General features: G+C 35.2%; 1 protein-coding gene across 1 annotated transcript in view; it reads left to right on the top strand.

Moving 5' to 3' along the window:
- The window catches only part of RALGPS2 (Ral GEF with PH domain and SH3 binding motif 2), a 100,150-nt gene that overhangs the window by 10,519 nt on the left and 67,972 nt on the right, over nucleotides 1–21,659 (top strand). Inside the window, exons 2-5 of the mRNA XM_011361280.2 lie at nucleotides 3,896–3,979; nucleotides 7,517–7,606; nucleotides 11,248–11,340; nucleotides 18,082–18,208. Coding sequence (XP_011359582.1) covers nucleotides 3,896–3,979; nucleotides 7,517–7,606; nucleotides 11,248–11,340; nucleotides 18,082–18,208 — 394 coding nt within the window. The remainder of the gene's footprint in view (nucleotides 1–3,895; nucleotides 3,980–7,516; nucleotides 7,607–11,247; nucleotides 11,341–18,081; nucleotides 18,209–21,659) is intronic.

Genomic DNA, 21,659 nt, shown 5'->3' with positions numbered 1-21,659 from the left:
GAGTCACAAAAGCATTAAAATTTTTTTAATGTAAAAAAATGAAGCCATAATTCACTCATATTTTTGTCTGGGTTCCTTATTTATCATAATAAACTATAATGATGAAGATAGGATCAAATGAGTTGATATGTGCCTGGCACACAATGGATCTGTATATTATTGTTAACTATTATTTTTATTGCTGCTGTTAAGACATCTGTTCTCAGGATGAAGACTTTTTAAGCAAAAAATTAGTAGATTAAATCACACAGAAAAGGTCAAGTGTATTGGCTGCTTGAAACAAACAAAAACAAGGCCCGCATAGGTACATAAAGAAGACTGGGAAAATGTTTGCATAGTTTTTCTTCAGGTGGCGGGTTTATAGTCTATTCACAGCCCTCCTCTACCCATTTTCTCTCTGTTTAACAAGCATGCTTAACAGACAGTTACTCTTACAGTTGGGAAATTAAAGTATTAATATATAGAAGGGGAATTAAATATACCCAGTTTTGACAAGACTGTTGTTAAACTGACACTCGGTAGCGATAGTGTGATTTTGTATTTCAGGAGGGCAGTTTGACAGGCAATCAAAGCCTTGAAAAGCTTCATAATCTTAGACCTAGGACTATTTTTTAAGAAATGATCAAATGTCAGAAAAGGTGCAAGAATATTCATTATTTATATTGTACCCTTACAACAGAAAGATGAAATTCGCCTTTTATGCATAGAGCTCTGTAATTGAGTTGAACTCTATCAAACCTTGAGTGGTTTGATACGTTCAGCAGCAATTTGGTAGAGACACTTTGATTATGGCATTAATATACATTTGGAAATTATATTAATTGGTTAAAGACAAATTCAGTATTTATGGATTTATCCAGGAATTTTGTCCTAAAATATGGCATCTTTATATAGTTGTATAAATATGCTGTAATTTTTAGAAAGAACAAAATTTTTTTAGCAGTTTGACTCTTTTAATATATTATCATATAATGTCATTTTTATGTTAGTATCTCCATGAAATATTTTTTGGCTGTGTAGGGAGATAATGTGAAATGAGCATATATCTAGGCTGAATACCAGACCTTTTTTTTTTTTTTTACTGTGAAGTTGCTCCTGTCGTTTTATTTTTCCCTTCAGAAATTTCAAATTTGAAACTTGTCATCTAATTTTAGGTTTTAAAAAAGTAATTCATACCTTCAGAGCATTTACTGCGTATCTACTGTGTCGAAGTGGTAACTGTCGTCTCTTTCCTCAGTGTTCCTCATCTTAGTTGTTCAGGCCAGAAACTTGAGAACCTTAGCACTTCTGGATGCCTCATTCTCAGCCTACATCGTGGGCTCCAGTCTGTGACCAAGTCCTGCTGCCTCCAAAATACCTTGGCTCTGCCACTTCTTTCCGTACCCCCTGACCCCGCCCTGGTCGCGGGAACCTTACCTTTCTCTTGGAGTATCGTGGTGTCGTCAGAACCGTTTCCTAACCTCCCCCTGACTCAGGTCATTCCTTTTTGTTAGTTTCTATTTCATTTAAAAATTTTGTTGAAGATGTGTGTGTGTCATGTTTAAGAAGTCAAATATTTCAGGTATCCAGAGCACATGATACAGCAGTACCGAAGCCCAGTTGCTCCCACCCTTCCTGCCTCCATCCTGAGCCCCACACATGTCTAAGTCTCTGAGCTGTTCCTCCTTCAAGGAATTATGTCCATTTTTCAAATAATATATCTAAATGCCTATTGTTTCTGATTTTCCAACTTTGGATCTGATTTACTCACGACTATAGAAGATGATTTCACCCTCTTATATTCTCTTCCCCTGACATTTGCACAATTCACTTTCTTCTCTTTCCCATATAGTTATGTCATAGTTTCGACATGAATAAGTAATCGCAGCTCAACTATTCTTTACAGTTGAGCCATGATTACTTAAATTTTGTTTTCCTTAAGCTAATAACTTTAGCTTTCTCTGTTCTTGTCACTAATTTTTCTGCCAGAAGTGAATGTAGTGAATGTGTCTTCTCAAAGTGTTCAAACACTTCAGATGCTGCGTTTCATCTCTCAGAGGCAGCTCTGTCAGAATCTGTCCTCGGAGGTGCTTACTATCTGGACTGTTGCTCATAGCTTTGTCTCAATATCTCCCTTTACTGTTAATCTGGGAATTGCAAATACTTTCTATGTTGGTTTCTCAGTTTCCTGGATCCCATGCTTTTCTTTTTCTTAATTTGCTGGTTTATTTTGATGGGAACACATCCTACTAGCTCTCTGAGAATGGGGACATGGAAGACAAATTCTCTTGAGACTTTCTCGTCTGAAATGACTGTAGCATACTTTCCTACTTACTTGATATTTTTGTTGGATTTAGAATTCTAGGATTTTGAAGGCATCATTTCAGTTGTCTTTTAACTGCTAGTGTTGCTACTGAGATATCTGATACTGTCTGATCTGTTTTTGTTTTTGTTTTAATTGAACAGATTTTATGATCTTTGTCTCCAGTACGTGCCAGTTTTAGATGCTTACGACTTGGTTTGAGTTTTTTGGTTTTTTTTTTTTTTTAATCCATCGTAACAGGCACTAGGCAGGTCTTTTCCTGTCCTTTAAGTTCATTGACATTCTCCTGAATCATTTTTTTTCTTTCTGATAAGTTATTTTTCTCCATTTTTATCTGTTCTTTCTTAAAATTCTTTTTCTTATTCGAATGTTGATGCTTACGGGCTGTTCTAATGAACTTAATATTTTTGCTCCTACTTTTAGCTTATTGTTTACAAGATTTTGTCACCTTTATCTCAAAATTCTGTATATTTTTAAAATTTCTCCTACATTTTTCATTTCTAAAAGCTCTATATTTTTCTCTGAATATTTTTTATATCCTTCTGTTTTTGCCTAATGTGAGTAATAGTTATTCTCATGTATCTGAGAGTAACAATAATATCATTTTATCTCTTTATTTTCTCAGTTTTCTTTTGTTCCCAGCCCTAACTCAGTTTCCTGAGTCCTTTTTCTTTTTTCCTGTAGATTCTGTCTCTTTCTGGTGGTTGGTGTTATATCACAGCAGAGTTCTTAACTTACCGCGAACCTTGGACCCCTTTAGCAGACTGAATGAAGTCTGTGGAACTGAACCCCGTTTTTAAATCAGCGGAAATCAGTTCCATTAAAATACTCTCATCAAAATATTTTTTAAACTATTATGCAGTAACGTGTGCTTTTATTAACATTAGGATCTAGAAATGATGCGATAATTCTAAAGTAGTGATGAGTGTGAATATTTTTGAGATATCTGTACCAACTGTAATGTGAGATGAAAATACATGATTTGTATTAGTGGCAAAGACACAGGTGTTGCTCATTCTTCTGTATCCTGTAGCCTATACTTATAATTGAGAGGAATGTCATTTCAGTCAGAGGTTAGAGTAAAATACAAATTTAATTTTTTTCCATCCAAGGTCTTGAGCCTTTTGAATTCTATTGACAGACCTTGTGGAGGATTAAGAGCCCTTTTATCAGAGGTGTCTTCATCTGTCAGATTACTACCCATCAGCTCGAGGAGTGAGGCACTGGAAAGCTGTTTGGAAGCTCTGGGCAATTGAATGGGCTTCACTCTGTGTGCGGGATGCTCACCTTTCACCATCTGTGGGTCTTTCCTTCCTCTTGGAACTCAGATCTCTTCAGAGAAGAACCCACCAAGCTGCCTGTGGAGTAGAAGTCTAGTTATCTGTGTCCTCACAGACAAGTAATCGTGCCCTCTTATATTCTACTAATAAAATCTGCTTTTGTGACTTAACCGAATGCTTATAATATTAGCTATGTTCTATTGAATAAGATTTCTAGATGGGACACAACTGTCTTTAATGTTTTGAAACCCTTAAAATAACAAAACTGGTCTATTTCTTGAATTTATATTTAATTTTCGACTTAATTTTCCAGGAGCTTTCAAGTTGTGGATGGAATAAAAAAGAAAAATACAGTTCTGCACCAAATGCTGTTGCTTTCACAAGGAGATTTAATCATGTGAGTTGCTTATAAAATGTTGATATTTAGTTTCTGAAATTCAGTTCCTCAACATATAATTTTTCATTAAGGAATATTTTAACTTTTTATATCAATTCTGGAATATTTTCAACCAATATCTCTTCAAGTATTGTCTCTGCATGATCTCTCTTTTTTCCTTCTATAATTCCTATTGGTTGGAAATTTGTTAGAATTTGGCATTTTTCTACCTGTCTCTTAACCTGTCATATTTTACATCTGTCCCTTTGTGCTCATTCTATGTGATTTTCTCATCTCTATTTTAGTTCATTCATTTTCTTCAAAAGTGTAATATGTTTCAAATCTGTGTGCTTTTATACTAGTATCAAGTTTTTCTTATTAATTTCTTAAATCATTTTCAATATTTTATAATTTCTGCATTATTATCTGAAATCCTTGGGGTACTCAATCTCTGTTATTTCCATTGATCTTTATTCACAGTAGTTTGTTTTCTTACGCATTTTGTAATTTGGATTGAGTGCTCACACATCCGTTTAAGCTTTATCTGTGGGAATTTCGCTGCTGCCTAGATTGAGGATCTGGCCCTTCTGGGAGACTCTTCGCTTTCACCTGTACCAAGGGCTGCCACAGACCTAAGACTGCCTGCCCTTTATGTTAAATGTTTAGGTTAGGGAACATCCCTACTTCTCTGTAGTGAAAATTCAAGCTCAGGGCAGGTTACAAATTCTTATGAATGACTTATTTTTCTCATTCATCTATATCGCCTACATCATCTAGAGGTGAATTGTTTCAGTGTACCTTTTCACCAGAATTGTAGCCCTTTGAAGATCTCTTAGAAACAAATGGGGGGGGGCGGGTAGAGGTGTGAGGCCTTGTATTATATCTTTGAAAGAGTATTAGATTCTAAGCCCCTGTGTTACTAAGAGGAAATCCTCCCTTTCTTTTAACCACCACTTTGCCCTTATTTTCTTCGTTTTTGACCTTTAGGGAAATGTTATTTTCCTTTCAAGTTAGGTATATACTTAACAAATAATACTAAAACAACAGTTATCTTTAACCCAGCATTTCTAGGGGTTTATAGCAAATAGTGTCCCAGGTTGTTTGGTTCACTGTATTTTCCGAAATGGAAGTGGGTTCAAGTTTTTAAAAATTAGAGTAAACCATTAACAGGGAACAGGGCAAACAGGTCTAGTACTGAATTCCACATTTAGGATATATAGCAGTTGCTTTCAAGGTTTTCTGAGGTGGTTAGAATTTATCATCACAATAAGAGTTTTTTCTTTGCCGTACAAATGCATCATATTACAATAGCTACAAATTGACTTCGGATTTTAAGCACTCATATTATCCTTAAGTAAGCCAAAAAGTTGTCAGAGTCCAGTATGTCACAGTGTACCAAAAGCTTTTATCCTTCTGGATCACAATTGATCCTATAGTAAGCTCCATTACTTAATTACTCCATTACTCTAATCTCATAAGGTAACAGGAGATCTGAAGTAGCAAATTTGAAAGAAGTTAGGTTTACTCTAAAAGGCTCTTCTTTCTAGCTGCATCTTTATTTTTAAAATGAGTCTCTCATAGACAGCATATAGTTGAGTTTTCCTTTTTTTAATCCAGTCTGACAATCATTGCCTTTCAATGTAGACTTTCAGAGGATGCAAATGTAGTTCAGAGTGTTTCCGAGGAACTCAGGGCCTGCTACAGTATCCTGTAACTCACTCGTTTGCTTTATCCTACATGTGAGTCTCTGAAGAATGATACTAATGTTAATAATACTACTGTGAACAAACACATCTTTTATAGATGTTCTGATTTTTATAATCGTACTACGTATTGTCCGAGCATATAGGCATTGTGTGATGCACTGTCTTTTAACCCTTATTTAGCCTTGGTGCCGTGAATAAGTGTGTGTTTAATTCTACTGTCCTTCTGTTGATGGTCCTAGTCCTTTTGCTTATCCAGAGTCCATTTGTCTGTAGATTATTCAGGAAGGGCTCATTGGAACAGTAATCTCTGAGTTCTTACATGTTGGCAAGTTTGCCGATCTTATGTATAAAATTTTCTTCTTTTGATTACATTTGATGTATTGTTCCTTTTTTTTGAGAGAGTGTTGCTGTTGAAAAGTCTGTTAATAAGTAAATTTTCGCTTTCTAAAAGATCACTTTCTCTTTTTGTCTCAATGGCCAAGATTTTTTTTTTAAGTCCAGTAATTTTATTAAACTATCTTGGTGGTGGTCATTCTGGGTCAGTACTCTAAGCGGGGTTGGCTTTAGTGAGGACTATTGACCAAGAAGCACCTACACTTATCCTTTTTCAGCATGGTGGTCTCAGCATAGTTGACTTCTCACATGGTAGTTTAGAGACCCAGAGAGAATGTTACAGCATGACCTTGTCCTAGAAGTCAGCATTAATTTCTTTAATCCTCTCTTCATCAAAGTACTCACAAGCCTGTCCAGATTCAATCAGAGGTGATACATACCCCAATTTTAAATGAGAGAAATGACAATTTGTGGTCGTGTTTTAAAATCACCTAGTCTTAAAATTTGTCTGACATTAAATTTAATTAAGTCAATGATCATGCAGTTTAGATTGTATTTACAGTCGATAATTGCTAAGGTTGTTACAATATCTAAAGTATAACACTAGGTATATTTTAGAAGTCAACTTAATTAGAATCGGGGATATTATCACCATTAGTAGCCCAAACAGGGTAACAAACATGAAGATGGCTTTTTAAAAACATATACATTTTACATCTGCATATTCATTTGTAAAATGTATGCATTGTAACAGTTTGTTTATTGATGAAAGTTGTAAGTAAAAGCTGAAATATTTCTCACTAAAAATAGGTGAAAAAATATGAGATAGTGGCATCATCTTTTGCAGTAAGATGTCTTAACTACATCCTGTTTTTAAATTTGTACAAATTTGAGCTGCTGGTACTTTGACTTTATTTTCATAGTACATGAACTAAAATGTTACATACATATAACATTTTATCATATGATAAGCATACTGTTTTCACCAGCATAGAACATTTAGTAATGTTATAGATCTAGTGATGAATCTCATGAATGATTTTTAATGCTTTTTAAAAGAAATCATAAAGATAGGTTTCACTGAACTAGAAAGCACTGTATAATTTTAAAAATATCTTAATTTACTCTTAGAATGACTCGTTTATTTTTCTTTATGATATTTTATTTCATTTTATTTATACCAAGAAAACCATACTTGAGATTCTTCACGCTATGATTTTGCTCAATGTAAATAAATGGCAGTATGGGATCACACAGCCACAGAAGAACATGCTATAAGTAGCATATTGTATAAGCCTGATCTTAGAGCTTGCACGATTCTCCCAGTGTCTGCCTATATATGTGAAGTATATGCAACATTTGAAGATTGGTTATGTCCAAGATTGGTGGTGAGTCAAGGGAAAGAAAAAGTATTGTTTTTCAACAGCTACAAGTAGTTCTTCAAGTAGCTCTTGTCATTAATTTGATCCTAGTGAGTAAAGAATCATGCCATTCAATTATATTTAATTTTTATTTGCAGGTGAGCTTTTGGGTTGTTAGAGAGATTCTTCATGCTCAAACATTAAAAATTAGAGCAGAAGTTTTGAGCCACTATATTAAAACTGCTAAGGTAAGAAAAACTTGTGTTTTTATTTTTGAGTTCAACCATTCAGCAAAGTTTGTGGATATTTGCTTGTAATACTTACCATTTATTGATGCTGGAAAATAAGGCCTAATGATTTAATATGTCAGTTTTTTAAATTGGATGCCTGTTTTCTCTGCCTTTTCCTTTATTCCTCTGTCTTCCTCCCCTTTTATATCTTTTCTCCCTCTGTCAGAGTAGCTGAATTATATGATTAATTTGACTGGATAAGTAAGCAGAGATCAGATTATGGTGAAGTATAATATTTAAATATTGGACTGTTCTACGGGTGATTGGCAAAGCCTTGTCAGCTTAATCAGGAGTGTACATATCGGTTATTTGCTTCTGAACTGGCTGACTCTGCCAACCACGTGGAGCAGTTGTGGTCTGACATTCTGTGGCACTAGGTGGCAGAGCTAGCCTTCTGAAAATCTGGTATTTTACAGAAGTGTCATAAAATTTTTAAAAACATTCTTTGTGGTATACTAGATAAATACTGGGTTTTAGCTAATAAAAATTCATGACTTTTCTCAATTGATTCTGAATTTGCATTATTGTTTTCTGCTGTTTTTTTTTAGTTTTTTATGTACTTGCACGTTCCACTCAAAACCACCAAATTTTGCCCGTCAAACCTGCTATTATCCTTCTCATCAAAGAGTCATTTAATTCTAGTTCGAACTTTTAGACTTTGAGTTATTTTTGACAGTGCTTTGCTTTTATCCCGTGCCCTAAATTCATAGTTTTGTTCCCCACCCCCCACCACCCCCATCGCATCACTGTTGCTTAAATCCTTCTATTCTGACTCTACCTTTTGTATTCAGTTTGTCATAAAATTGGCAGGTCTTTTTCTTCTTTTAGTAGATTGTATCAGGGTTCTCTGGAGACATAAAAAAAATATATATATATAATTTATAAACTGATTCAAGGAATTGGCTCATGTGGCGGTGGGAGGCAGGGTGGCACGTCTGAAGTCTAAGCAGGCAGCAGCCTGGGAATCCAGGCAGGAGTTGAGGCTGCAGTCAAGAAGCAGAATTTCTTCTTCTCGGCGAAACTTCAGATTTCTTAAGACGTTCAGATTCTCTTAAGATGTTTCAACTGATTAAATGCAGCCCACTTTATCACTGAGTCTAATCTTTTCATTAAAATCAACTGATTGTAAATGTTAACCACATCTATAAAATATTTTCACAGCAACACTTAGATTACTGTTTGATTAAATAAGTAGGTACTATATAGCCAAACTGACACATAAAACAGTCACATAGACAAAAAAGAATATTTCTAAAGATGTTTAAGGTATCAAAAGAATGATCCAGTGGTTACCCATGTACCCACTGCCCACTTTGAATTCCCGTACATGTCTTCATATGCAGCCCCCTGCGCTCCCACTACACAGGGAGCCACTGCCCTAAATTTTATGTTTGCTTTTCTTTTAAAGTTTTACTATGTATATGTGTCCCTGAATTATATGTTGTTATATATGTTTTGAATTTTTGAATTTGAGTTTTGAGTTTTTGAATAATACTTTTATACTTTCATAACTTTTTTTTTTTTTTTTTTTTTTTACTCAGCAGTGTTACTGAATGGCTGGTTCAGGGTATCTCTGTTGTAGTCTGTTGTTTGCATATACCACAAATGATTCACTGTCTTTTAGCTTGGAAAGTTTCCCAATTTTTGCTGTTATAAACATTGCTGCTATAAAGCCTACAAGAATTTATATGACTCTCTTGGCGCTTCTGTGAGGATTGAATCCCTAGAAATATAGAGAGAAAAGACAAAATTCCTTCAAAGAAATGACAATTAGACCAGTAGCTTTCATTGACTCTGATGAGAATGAACATTGTTTTCTGTTTTGGCCATTTATGTTTTCTTTCTTAAAATGTCTGTTCATGATCTTTGAACAATTTTCTGTTATGGTGTTGGTCTTTTATCAATTTTTATAGGAGTTTTTGTCTTTTTTAATATAACTCTGGTTTCTATTTCTCTATTAAATGCTTTGTATACATTTTCTTATTCGTAGCTTATTTTATCATCATTCTTTTCATTATCTTTTGATAAAGATTTTCTTAGTTTAGAGGTCAAACTTATTAGTCTTTAACTTTTATTGTCTTATTTAAGAATATCTCATTTAAGAAAGCTTACTATATAGCCTCTGAGAATATCAAAGATGTTGGTACTTGAGTATTTAATCTATCTGGAATAAATTTCATATATAAAATGTATGATTATGGATTCCAGTTCATAATCTTCCATTAATAATCATTCTGGCTGCATTTTTTTAAAGATCCTTTTTATAAGCTTTTAAAATTTTATTTTGTCTCGTAGCATCTTTATGTCACTCTTTTTCTTGAAAAATGCTATTTCAGACTTAGAGTTGTTTATTTTTTTAATTTACTCTGCTTTGGATTCTTTCAGTTTCTACCCCTAGGAATTGGTGTCTCTCACTAATTTGGGAAAATAATCTGCCATTATCTCAAATATTGTTTCTATCCCATTGTTGTTGGGTTTTTTTATCATTTCTTCTTCAAATTGAATTAGATAAATGTTGGCCTTTTTTGCTATAGCTTCATGTTTCTTATTTTACATTTTTAAAAAACTTTGACTTCTTTTTGCATTCTAGTTGTCTACATATTTAATCTTTATTTTATTTGAAGCCAGTACCTGGTATTGTTCTCCATTTGTGAATTCCTGTTTCCTTGTGATTTTTCATTTTCCATTTTCTTTTTTTTTTTTTTAACTCGTGTTCATATTTTTTGAAACTTTATGGGAATTCTTCAAGACCTGAGTTAAGGTGGTACACTAGTCTGAGTTCTCCAGAGAAACAGAACCCCTTACCTTTTTGTAGTTCCAATGTTCAAAAAAGGCATTTTTTGCCTTGGAGTCTCTTGATCGTGAGTGAGGACAATTTTAAATGACTGATTTTTAGAGAGAGACATTTTGGGATGTAAACACCTTGTAATATGAAGAAATCTGGGAAATTAGCAATAAATGTCAACTATATCTCTTGATAAACTGGTAGAACCTATTCCTAGGTAGGAGTTTTTTGCAGAAGACAAAAGTGAGGTGTAATGTTGGGAATCAGGTGACTTTCTCACCATGAATGAGGAGCAAAGGGTCCAGGATTCAGGCAGGAGGAAGCAGGAAATTGAGGAGGACTGTAGGAAGCAGGTTTGAACCCTAGCCCTGGAATAATGGGAGTGCTGAGTAGGGAACCAGGGCAGAATCCTGGGCACAGACCATGTCTTAAAACTTGGATCATAAGACAGAGGCTTAGTAATATTTAAATATAAGGAAGGAGACTGCCTGCCAGAAACTAGCGTGCCCAGTCATACCAGGTAAACTTAACACTGAGCCATACCTTTGACTTTTTGAATGTATTACCCAACTAAAGGTAGATTGGTTCCCAGAGCTTGGGGACAATGCCAGGTTAGAACATGAAATTTATGTTGTGAGCCAAAATCAGCTTACTGTAAACATAGCGGGTACTCTAAAAATAAATCTCAATGAAGTTGATAAGTACTGGCACACTACCAGTTGCCTAGATTTTAGTTCCTGTTAATATAAAGGTTTTTTTTGTATGCATGCTATTAATTTTTACCTCTTATTCCCTTTTTTCTTTAAATCTTCAGAAATTGTATGAGCTGAATAATCTTCATGCACTTATGGCAGTGGTTTCTGGCTTACAGAGTGCCCCAATTTTCAGGTTGACTAAAACATGGGCGGTGAGTAATCTTCTTTAGTTAATGAAAGGTTAGACTTCCTGTTAGAAGTAGAGATGTATTAGTTTCTTTTGTAGTTCTTAGTAAGGTTAAAATTATGATAATAGATAAGATTTTTAAAGTTACTTTGTATTCTTAGAAACCTACATTTTTCTCTCCCAGTTGTTTCATTAGACCTGTCAGGTAATTTTTGGGTAAGTCACAGCTCGGTGCTTGAGTTCTCTTTGGGAAATCATTTTCGTAGAACCTCTTTAAGCACATTTGACAATACAGCATTTCATCTTTACTGGTGGGAAAGTGTAAATGCAAAACAATTTGAAGAAGATCTAAATTATATGTTTCTAAAAAACACACTAATTTAGATTTCCGTTATTTTTTAGTCAGTAAAGTCTTGGGTTTTTTCCTTAGGAATAGCGGAAAGTCGGATAGTTAAAGTGGAGTTATGCAGTGATACGCATTCTGATATTATTTTAATCATATTTTGTTTTATTACTTTAATAAGGTCACGGTGTAAGTTTTTGACTTCTGTAAATTTGTGTATTTTCATATTTGAGTGATGCAATACTGGCCTAAAGCTTTCTGGGTATTTTTCATTTATATTTTATATAAGTTGAATTATACATTTAACTAAGTCTTTTCGTATTTAATACTGTTCTTTAATGTTAAAGAGGAAGGACTTTATTATATTTTGTACAGAGGATTGTGTTCTTAGGATTCTGTGATAAAGACATGGCCGACTATAAAGAGCTTCTCTTTTTTAATTACTAAAATATAACTTTTTAATTAGGCTAGTGATGCTTTCACTTTTCATAGTATCTAAAGAGACAGATGTTTCTCATGAAAACCAGGGTAGATGTCTATATTGGAAAAACAGTATGGAAGAACTTGAATCCTCTTTGTATTTTATTTGTATCTTAGAAACACTTGGGTGAAGGGTGTTTCTACTTTAAAATTTATTTTTAATAATGATGGACTTTTTTCTTAAAATTTGAATTTCATGGGGGAATGGAAATGATTATAAATATACAGTTATAAATTCCATCTTTGAAGTTTTATTGAAAAGAATTATACTCTGATTTATATTGTGATTTAAAAATGAGATACGTTTCCCTCAAGTTAATTATTATTTTCCTTGAAGATATTTTTATTGTCTCTCTCAAGTATTTGCAGGGAAAAGCATTTTTTTTATTTAGTAACAGCTCTGTTATTAATCAGTAAGATTATTGGTGTTTACATTAAATTTTAAAATATTCCATACTGTTCCAGGCACTGTCTAATTGCTTGACAAACACCAATTAGTGATATAGACAGTGCCATTCTTATACAGCTAAGATTCTACTGGGAAAAGATAAACTGTAAATTTATGTATAACATAAATAGTGAATGCTCTGAAGAAAAATAAAGCAGAATAAATGGGATAGAAAGGAAAGCAGGGAAATATTTCATGTAATATGTGGTAAGAGCATCTCTGGTAAGTGACAGTTGGGCAGAGACGTGGAGGGAGCGAGAGAACCATTCGTGCGGATATCTGGGAGAAGAGAATTCCAGGCAGACGTAATAGCCAATACGAAGGCCCTGATGGCGTTCAAAGCGTAGCAGGGTGGTCACTGTGGACAGTGGAGTGGTTGGTAGCAGATGAGTCAAAAGAGAAGTAGCATCGAGTCAGAGAATGGAGATGCTCTTTAGTGATATCCAGGGAGGTATAGAGAAAGGATGGGGTGGGGGGGGCAATTCTAGTTTATACATATGAAGTTCGAGTTGTCATAAATATCCATGTAGAACTGTAAGGTCAGGTTTAGGTGCATAAATATCCATGTAGAACTGTAAGGTCAGGTTTAGGTATACAGGTTTAAAGAGCAGTCGGGGCTACTGATACATTTTTGTGATCATTGGCGTAAAGGTAGTATTTAAAACATGATGTTGGGTGAGATTACCTATGGCATGAACACAGATAAAAAGCCCTGGAACCATCCAAGAATTAGATATTGGAAAAATGAGAACTCAATGAAATAAATACCATGGGTAGAAGTTTTCCACAGTCAAAGATGGTATTTCAAGAAAGAGTGATCACCTGTGCCAGATGCTGCTAATAAGTTGAATAAGGTGAGGACTTTGACGTGACTGTTGGATCTGGCAGTTGGATAGGATTGGTCACCTTGGCAAGGATAAGATAAAATAGGACAGCGAATACAGAGAATGTATTTGAGGAATTTTGCTATAAAGGACTGGGGTGAGGTGCTGCAGAGAAATCTGGCAGTAGCTAGAGGGGAATGTGAGACCAAAAGATTGGTGGAATTTTGTTTTATTTTTGGAGATGAGCTCCATGACAGTGTGTTGTATGCTGGTGGCAGTGATCTAATTGAATGGGGAAAATGGTAAGAGAACAAGGGGTTACTCCTGTGGTACCCTCCACTGGCAAAAGGGAATTCAGTCAGTCCAGTACCCTAGTGGAGCAGGAGTGGTTTAATCATTTTAACAGTAGAGAAGAGGGTGGATGCATTTGGTTACAGACGTGGCTTCATTGGGAGATTTGATGGGATTCTGTAGAAGTTCTTCTAGTGCTTTGTTTTTTAAGGTATACGAAGCAAGGTCATTAGTCGAGAGTGCTGGGGGACGGGATGTTGGAGGTTTAAACAAAGAGGAAAGCATACAAGCCCTCTAGGCGCATGTGAGAGTGAGGTAACCAGGGAAAGGGTAGGTTTGGTCGGCCTCATGAAGGGTCCACTTGAGTCATGTACGCTCCAGCCAGGTCCGGGTGCCCAGCATTAACCTGGAGTAGTGCTGAGAATCGTATTGAACCAGTGTTGGAATCTTTTAGGCTTGTTTGTCCCACAGTGGGGTCCAGGATAGCACAAGAGATAAAGTGGGTAAATGTAAAAGTTGTTCAGTGATAGATGAGGAATCTAACCTAAGTCAAAGGAGAAAGATGATGAACGGTGGAAAGATAGTATGGCGATTGGACTGGAAATCCTGGTACATGCTTAACGGATTCGGGATGACCAAGGGAGCCGAGGCTGAGAGTGGCGGAAGTTAAGATCATTGAAGGAGGAGAAGTCAAGAAACTGAGAAACCCAGTTACTGGGAGTATCATCTGTGTGAAGTTGCAGTCACCAAAAACTGGGTAGTTTTTTCCAGCTACCAAGATCTTCAAGATATAATGGGGAAAATGACTTGTAGCTCTATTAATGATAATAATGTAAGTGTTATAATCTAGTGCCCTTTTGTCCAGTATGGTAGCCACTAGCCCTACATGTAGCTATTAAATTTAAATCATTAAAATTACGTAAAATTTAAAATTTGGTCTCTCAGTTATACTAGCCACATTACAAACACTCAGTAGTCACACGTGGCTAATGGCTATTATGTTGGATGGCACAGACATAAAACATTTCCAGCCTCATATAAAATTTGATTGAACAGCACGGATCCAATAGAAGCTGGAGAATTCTAGAGAGGATAGTGGGATAATAAGCTGGAAGGAATTATGAAGATCAAGGAGCAAGAATTGCACCTGACTCAACTCCAGGCTCACGTTACAGAGTTTGTAAGAAAAGAAAGAGGATGCTTAAAGAAAAGGGTAAGGATGGGGCTTTTGCAGAGGATGGCCCGGGGGTCTCGGAGAGTGCAGTTATAAAGGGTGGGAGGGGGAGGCTATTGGGCTGAGGTAGAAGATAGTCAACATCGTGTGGGTTTCATGCCCATTTAGGTTAAAGATTTTTAATAAATGAGGAATTGAGTGAGTTTTTCAGTAAAGATAATGTACTAAAATACCTACAACATGCTATTCGGGGAAGATATTAGGAACATTCTTTTTAACATGAAGGAAAGGAAGCCCATTTTTACTGTTTCTTTTCAACACAGAGATCCTTGTCGGCATGGTCAGAAAAAATTGATTTAAAATAATAGGATTTATCCTCAAAAAAATTTGACATAGAATTATCATTTTATCCAGCAATTCCACTTCTAGATATATATGCAAAAGAATTGAAAGCAGGGACTCAAATGGATATATTTACCCCAGTGTTCATAGCCACATGATTCACAATAGCCAAAAAGTATTAAAAATCCAAGACATCCATGGACAGATGAATGGATGCACATATAAAGTGTGGGATAAAACATACAATAGAATATTATTTGACCTTAAAAAAGGATTGACATTCTAGCATGTGCCACATCATGGATGAATCTTGAAGACAATATGCTAAATGAAACAACCCAGACACAAAAGGACAAATGCTATGTGATTTTCTTTACATGAGGCCCTGAGAGTAGCCGGATTCATAGAGACAGAAAGCGGAAGGTGGTAGCTCGGGGCTGGGCAGAGAGAGGAACGGGGAGTTACTGTTTAATGGGTAGGAGTTTCAGTTTGGGAAGATAAAGAAGGTTCTGGCTGTGGATGGTGGGGATGGTTGGCTGCCAGTGTCAATGGACTTAATACCACCAAACTGTACACTTAAAAACTGCTAAAGTGGTAAATATTATATACATTTTACCACAATTTAATAAAACCATAGAGTTTATTAAGGCGACCGAATATACAAACAATATACAAAATCAGTTGTATTTGAAACCATTAAAAAATATCACTTAAAAGGACACCATCTACAATATCAATGAAAGAAACAAAATAGTAAACAAGAAATGCAATAAAATACGTAATTTTCTGTATGCAGAAAATTAATAAAATTTTACAGAAAGTCATTGAAGAACTAAATAGATGAAACAGTGTCCCTTGTTAAGAAAACTAAAAGATACCAGTTCTCTCCAAATGTATATCAAGATTTTATGCAGTTTGAATAAAAATCTCTATCTGGGAATCTGGATAAGATTGCTTATAAAATTTACATGGAAATGAAAAGGTTCAGGAATAGCCAAGACATTCCTGAAGAAGGAAATGTGGTTGGGGGTTGGATACTTGTTCTAACAGATATCAAGATATATTGTACTATATAGTCAGTGTCAAATTACTATAGGTTTAGACATCTCAACCAATGGAATACAGAACTCCAAAGCTGATCCTTGCTTTTATACAACTCTGATATATGTAAATCAGTAGAGAAATGAGGGACTGTTTATTTATTAAAGCTGGAAAAGTGGTTATCGGTTGGGCCTCCTACACATAAAAAGTCATTGTCAGATGAATTAAGGACTTAAATGTGAAGTGCAAAATTGCAAAGCTTTTACAAGAAGAAAATAGCTGAGTATCTCCCTGGCTTGGCATGAATACATTTTCGGGTTGGGATTGGTGAGGATATTTTAGATAAAATACAAAACAAAAAAGCTCAAACAATGAAAGAAAAGATGGATAAGCTTTGCCACATTAAAGAATTTCTGTTCATCAAAAGATAAAGCAAATTGAAATGAAGCCCCAGAGTGGGGGAAGATATGTGTATAGTTGTAACTTGTTTCTCCCGATACTGTACCAAAGATTTTGAGTGATTGACTTGGAGGAAAAGACTAGTTTACTGTTAGCCCAGCTATGTCACATCACCATATTTTACATGCCCAAACGCCATGCTATGTGGGAGAGAAAGAAGTGGCTGGACTTAAAGGTAGCAGCAGAGATTTGCACCTAATCTTGAAAATGCTAATCAAGTGTGTTGAAACTGAGCCAAGGAAAAGCTGAGAAACCACCGTTTGAGATCATGGGATATCTATCTAAAACATTCAAGCAAAGGACCCCTTAAAAGCTTGTGTTTTAAAGGAAGGAGGAATACAGGTCAGACATCTTTCTGACAGATTATCTGAAGATAATCTATATATTGGAGCCTATGAAAAGTAGATTCCTACATCAGTCCCAGCTCAACTACTTGTAATACTAGAAAGAGGAACGGATTCAGTGTCAGAATAGTCTTTATCTCCAGGACCAACTGAAGACCCTAAAGACCAGGGACCTGCATCTTTGTGAGTGGATGGCCGAGAGTATTAGTATGTTCTGTTCCTTGCTAACCCTGTGATCACCCTTGAATCTTAGTCTCCTCATCTCTAAATTAATCTGCAGACTTTTCTGTTTACCTCATGGGAGAATTAGATGAGAATTTTATAAGTGGAAGTGTTTTGCATGCTATAAAATAATGCTAATATTTTATGATACAAATAAACTGAAGTGTGACATCATAAGGAAATAGTAACTTCATGTTTAAAGAAAAAATAGTTTTTTCAGAATCTTTGGAATAGTTAAAAAATATTTTCTGAACCTTTTAGTTAATATTGTTTGGGTGACTGATCTTGCTTTGCTTTTATTCCCCTTGATTATCTCTGTTTTTCAAGTGCACTCACAACAGATCTACCCTCAAGCTTCTTAAAACAGTTTCAGTTGATTGTTCAACTGTGTGTGATACAGCACTGGTCAAAGGGATCAAAGAAAAATGCCTTGTCAAAAATCCAAAAATGTGAATCCTTTTACGTAGATATTATAGCCACAGTTAGATTTGTCAAGAAAAGTTTGTCAACAGAAATTGCTTAACCATTTAAAATAGTAAAAATGAAAAATAACGTATTATAATTTACTAAGTAACTTAGTGATTTTATGTACATATAAAAGATATTTTATTGTTAATAGATTTGGGTTTATTATCTTAATAGATATGTCTGATTTTGTAATTTATATATTACCAAAATATAGTTAAAGATGATATAACTTTGAAATTAAATTCAAATTTACAATAAATAGAACTTTAAATCTTTGCTGTAATAAAATGGGATTTGGAAATAACTTAGGCTTTTCTGTTTGTTTTTTAGTTATTAAGTCGAAAAGACAAAACTACCTTTGAAAAATTAGAATATGTAATGAGTAAAGAAGATAACTACAAAAGACTCAGAGACTATATAAGTAGCTTAAAGATGACACCTTGCATTCCTTATTTAGGTGAGTTACGTCACTGCGTGTTCATTATGCTTAGTTGTTGCTCTGCCTTAATCAGTAATTTGTATAAAATTCAAGATATTTTGAAAGTGTATGTATCCTTTAAAGAAGTTACCGTGTTTGTTAAGCTGAAAAAATTGACTAAAGGAATATGTCACCTTATTACCTGGAATATATTTTTATATTAAATTAGCCTTTTACCCTTAAAGTTTTTCATAGACTATCATTTTTTCTTAGAGGTGGACCATATGGTGGAACAATACATTTTAGCTATTTTAGTAATACTTTTAAAGAATGAAACTGTAGTTTGCAATGCATTTTAATATTTAACGTTAGCTAAAACTATAAAAATATTTAACATTAAGAAATTGATTGAGGTTTATTGAATTTATATTGAACACTATGAGTTCATATTTTATATAGTTGCCTGATATTTCAGGGTGAATTATGAAAAGTAGTCTCAATGAATGTTGGTATCGTTTTCCTGGATGAAATACATTATTTAACTGTGGAAATTTAGCTCAGTGCTGAGACACATCTGTATCTTATAAATCATTTGACTAAGGATTTCTCTCTTTACTGTATATTTTACAGTATTTATAAATTCCAAGAATTATTTAAGCAATGACATTATAAGATAATTTTCAACAAAATATAATGTTTCGTTAGGTGTTCAAATGACTCCTCAAACTGTCCCTTTTAAAATGTATGTGTTAATTTAAATACAGAAAATACATGTTATATACTATATATAACATGTATATGGTGTGTATAATCTTTACTAGCATAAAGTAAAATAAATTGATTTGATCCTCTGTAGAGAGTAATCAAATGATGAACATTTATTTCTTTCTAATATCACTTCTTCTCCCATCCCGACTCTTTTGCGTAACTACTCATACTAGATTTTACAATAGCTATTTTTGGAAATAATTGAAAAACCTGTCATTTGTTTCGGGGATGCCACAGTGTCATCTTTGAAGTCTTTACGGTACCAGTGACTTAGAAGACAAAAGTAGGGACAAGGGCAGCTGATAACACTCTCATCCGGCTGCTATGGCACATCAGCCTTAGTCTGTTGGAGAAGAGTTGAGTCCTTAGAACGTTGGGGGATGTCCTGGGACTCCTGTGGGGATGGGGAATGTTGTGTACCCTGTGTTGCAGGCAGAGGACCCCTCACCACAATGCAGATGCTGGCCACTACATGTGGTCCGTTTCTCTGATAAACGGCTGAGGGCCTAGTAAGCGTGACTGCACCAGAGAGGCTCATTCTTCACGTGTCCGCTTTCTACCGTAGCCGTGGCTGAGCCCATCCTGGACAGTGGAGTTTGGGGGAGAGGAGGAATAGACGATTTCAAAAATATCATCAGTGTCTTCGTGCTTCATGAGAACATAAACTTTTTATGGTGTAAAGAACATTAGATTGGAAATTGGAAACCCTCAGGTCCAAAATGGCTCCACCGTACTAACTTTTCAGGTCATTGTCTTCTTTGAGCCTTGTTCTCTTACGTGGAAATAGCGCACACAGGACCAGAATCATGTTCTTCCTAAGGCCGGATGGGCCCTAGTGATCTCTTCTAATTCACTTATTTTACAATTGAGAAAACCAAGATCCAGGAGGTGGAAGAACTGGCTCCTAGTCCTAAGACCTAGTTACTGACAGATCCTCAGTCTGAAGTCCTGATTTAGCATCTTTCCAATTATACCGGCTAAACTCTCGTTCTAAAATGTACTGATTCTGTGATTTTATTTTTTTCTCATTGAAATGTTTTTTCTCAGATTTCATAATTTTTTCTTTTAGAAAAGGAAATCAAGATTATTTTCCACTGAAAATGAGAAAATGGCAAAGCAATATAAATCCATTTGCTGCGATGTCTAGTTCAGGGGTCTTCGTTTTATGTATTTTTCCGCAGTGGACACTTAGGACTCAAAGTTGTACGTGTGCACGTATGTGCATTCTTCACGTGCATACAGAGAAGAGGGGAGGAAACCACTAGTACAGCCAGTTTAGTGGGGTCTGGAAAGATTTTCTGTTAGAGAATAGACCTGCTCTCTCCCAGCCCTGGTACCCGAAACACCACAGTTATTTCTGTACGTTAAAGCAAATGTCAAGGTTAATTTGGAGAAACCGTTATCTTTCCTGTATCTTCAGTTTGGCCTCCATTGACTCTTTCTCTTTTCGGTTTTCTTTCGTCTGTGTGACTCATGACCCAGAATCCTCCTTCTCACTGTCACCATGTAGTTTTCCTTCACTTCATGCGTAAGCTAATAAAAAAGCGCGCTATTCCGCCTTTCTCCTTTTTCTTGCTGTTTTCTGTGCTCAGCATACTGTTGTCTCCCTCTTCACCTGTAAAGATTTTCCCGATAAAGTCACCACTGACTTCCTAGTTGAAACGTTTAATAAGTATTTCTCAAGTCTCATCTTAAATCGTTAGGTCGACACTAGTTATTTCTGCTTGAAATTCTCACTCCCAGCCCCAGTCTCCCTTGGTTTACCTTGTACATTTCTAGCTTTTATTTTATTGGCTCCTCTTTCTCTGTGTTTCTCTTCTGTCAATTCTTATAAAGTTCGCAGTTCACTTTTTTCCTTAGTCTTTACTCTATTTGCTGTGATCTCGTTCAGACTTTTTCCATGTATCACTTGATGACTCCTAGAGCTAGACTAGACCCGAGTATCCAGCTGTCTGTGTAATTCCTGGGGCCCAGTAACATTTTAGTTCGTAATGATTACATGAGATACCTACAGGGAACTAATTGAGCATGTGCAAAAGTAAATTCATCATCTCTCTGCTTCCTGCAAACCCGACCCCCATCTTATGCCCAGCTTAGTCTACCAGTGATTACAGTGTAGCATTGTCTACACTAGAAACCTGTTTTTGTTTTTTTTTAACTGGATTTATCCTTCTTGGGTTTCCGTGGGTTATCCAAGAATTAGAAACCAAAGGAGGGAAAAGGCCAAAGACCTGAAGTTAAAGAATATATACTTTAGCATCTACATAATTATATGCATTGGTAGTCTTCATATAATCATTCATCTCTGTACTAGTTTGTGAAGCGTCTGAGATTGCAATATGATTGTGGAACATTTGACATAAACATTTGGTAGACTTGGGAAAGGAAAGTGAAACATTTGTCAGATAAGTTATTGCGACTTGGTTTAGTTTGTTTCCTGTATGAAAATCATTTTAATATAGTGACGGTTTTGTTTTATAGCAAACCTCGAGATTAATTGTATTCCATCGATGAAAACATGCACGCTTTATTAAGGAAATGTGAAACATTTTCAGCTTGCACAATTTGTTGACTACTTGATTTATTTACTCCATGGACAGCTGGTTCATTTTTTCATTCCTGATCTTAAAGTGTTTGGAACAATGAAGATTTAACAATACTTCGTTCATATTTTGTTCTAATTTAAGATGAACAGGATCATGGCTTTTAAATTTAACTTCAG

The sequence above is a fragment of the Pteropus vampyrus genome, unplaced genomic scaffold (genome assembly GCF_000151845.1).
Source record: "Pteropus vampyrus isolate Shadow unplaced genomic scaffold, Pvam_2.0 Scaffold65, whole genome shotgun sequence".
Taxonomy (NCBI): domain Eukaryota; kingdom Metazoa; phylum Chordata; class Mammalia; order Chiroptera; family Pteropodidae; genus Pteropus; species Pteropus vampyrus.
The sequence above is the reverse complement of the archived record's forward strand: the minus strand, read 5'-3'. Positions and strand labels throughout refer to the sequence as shown.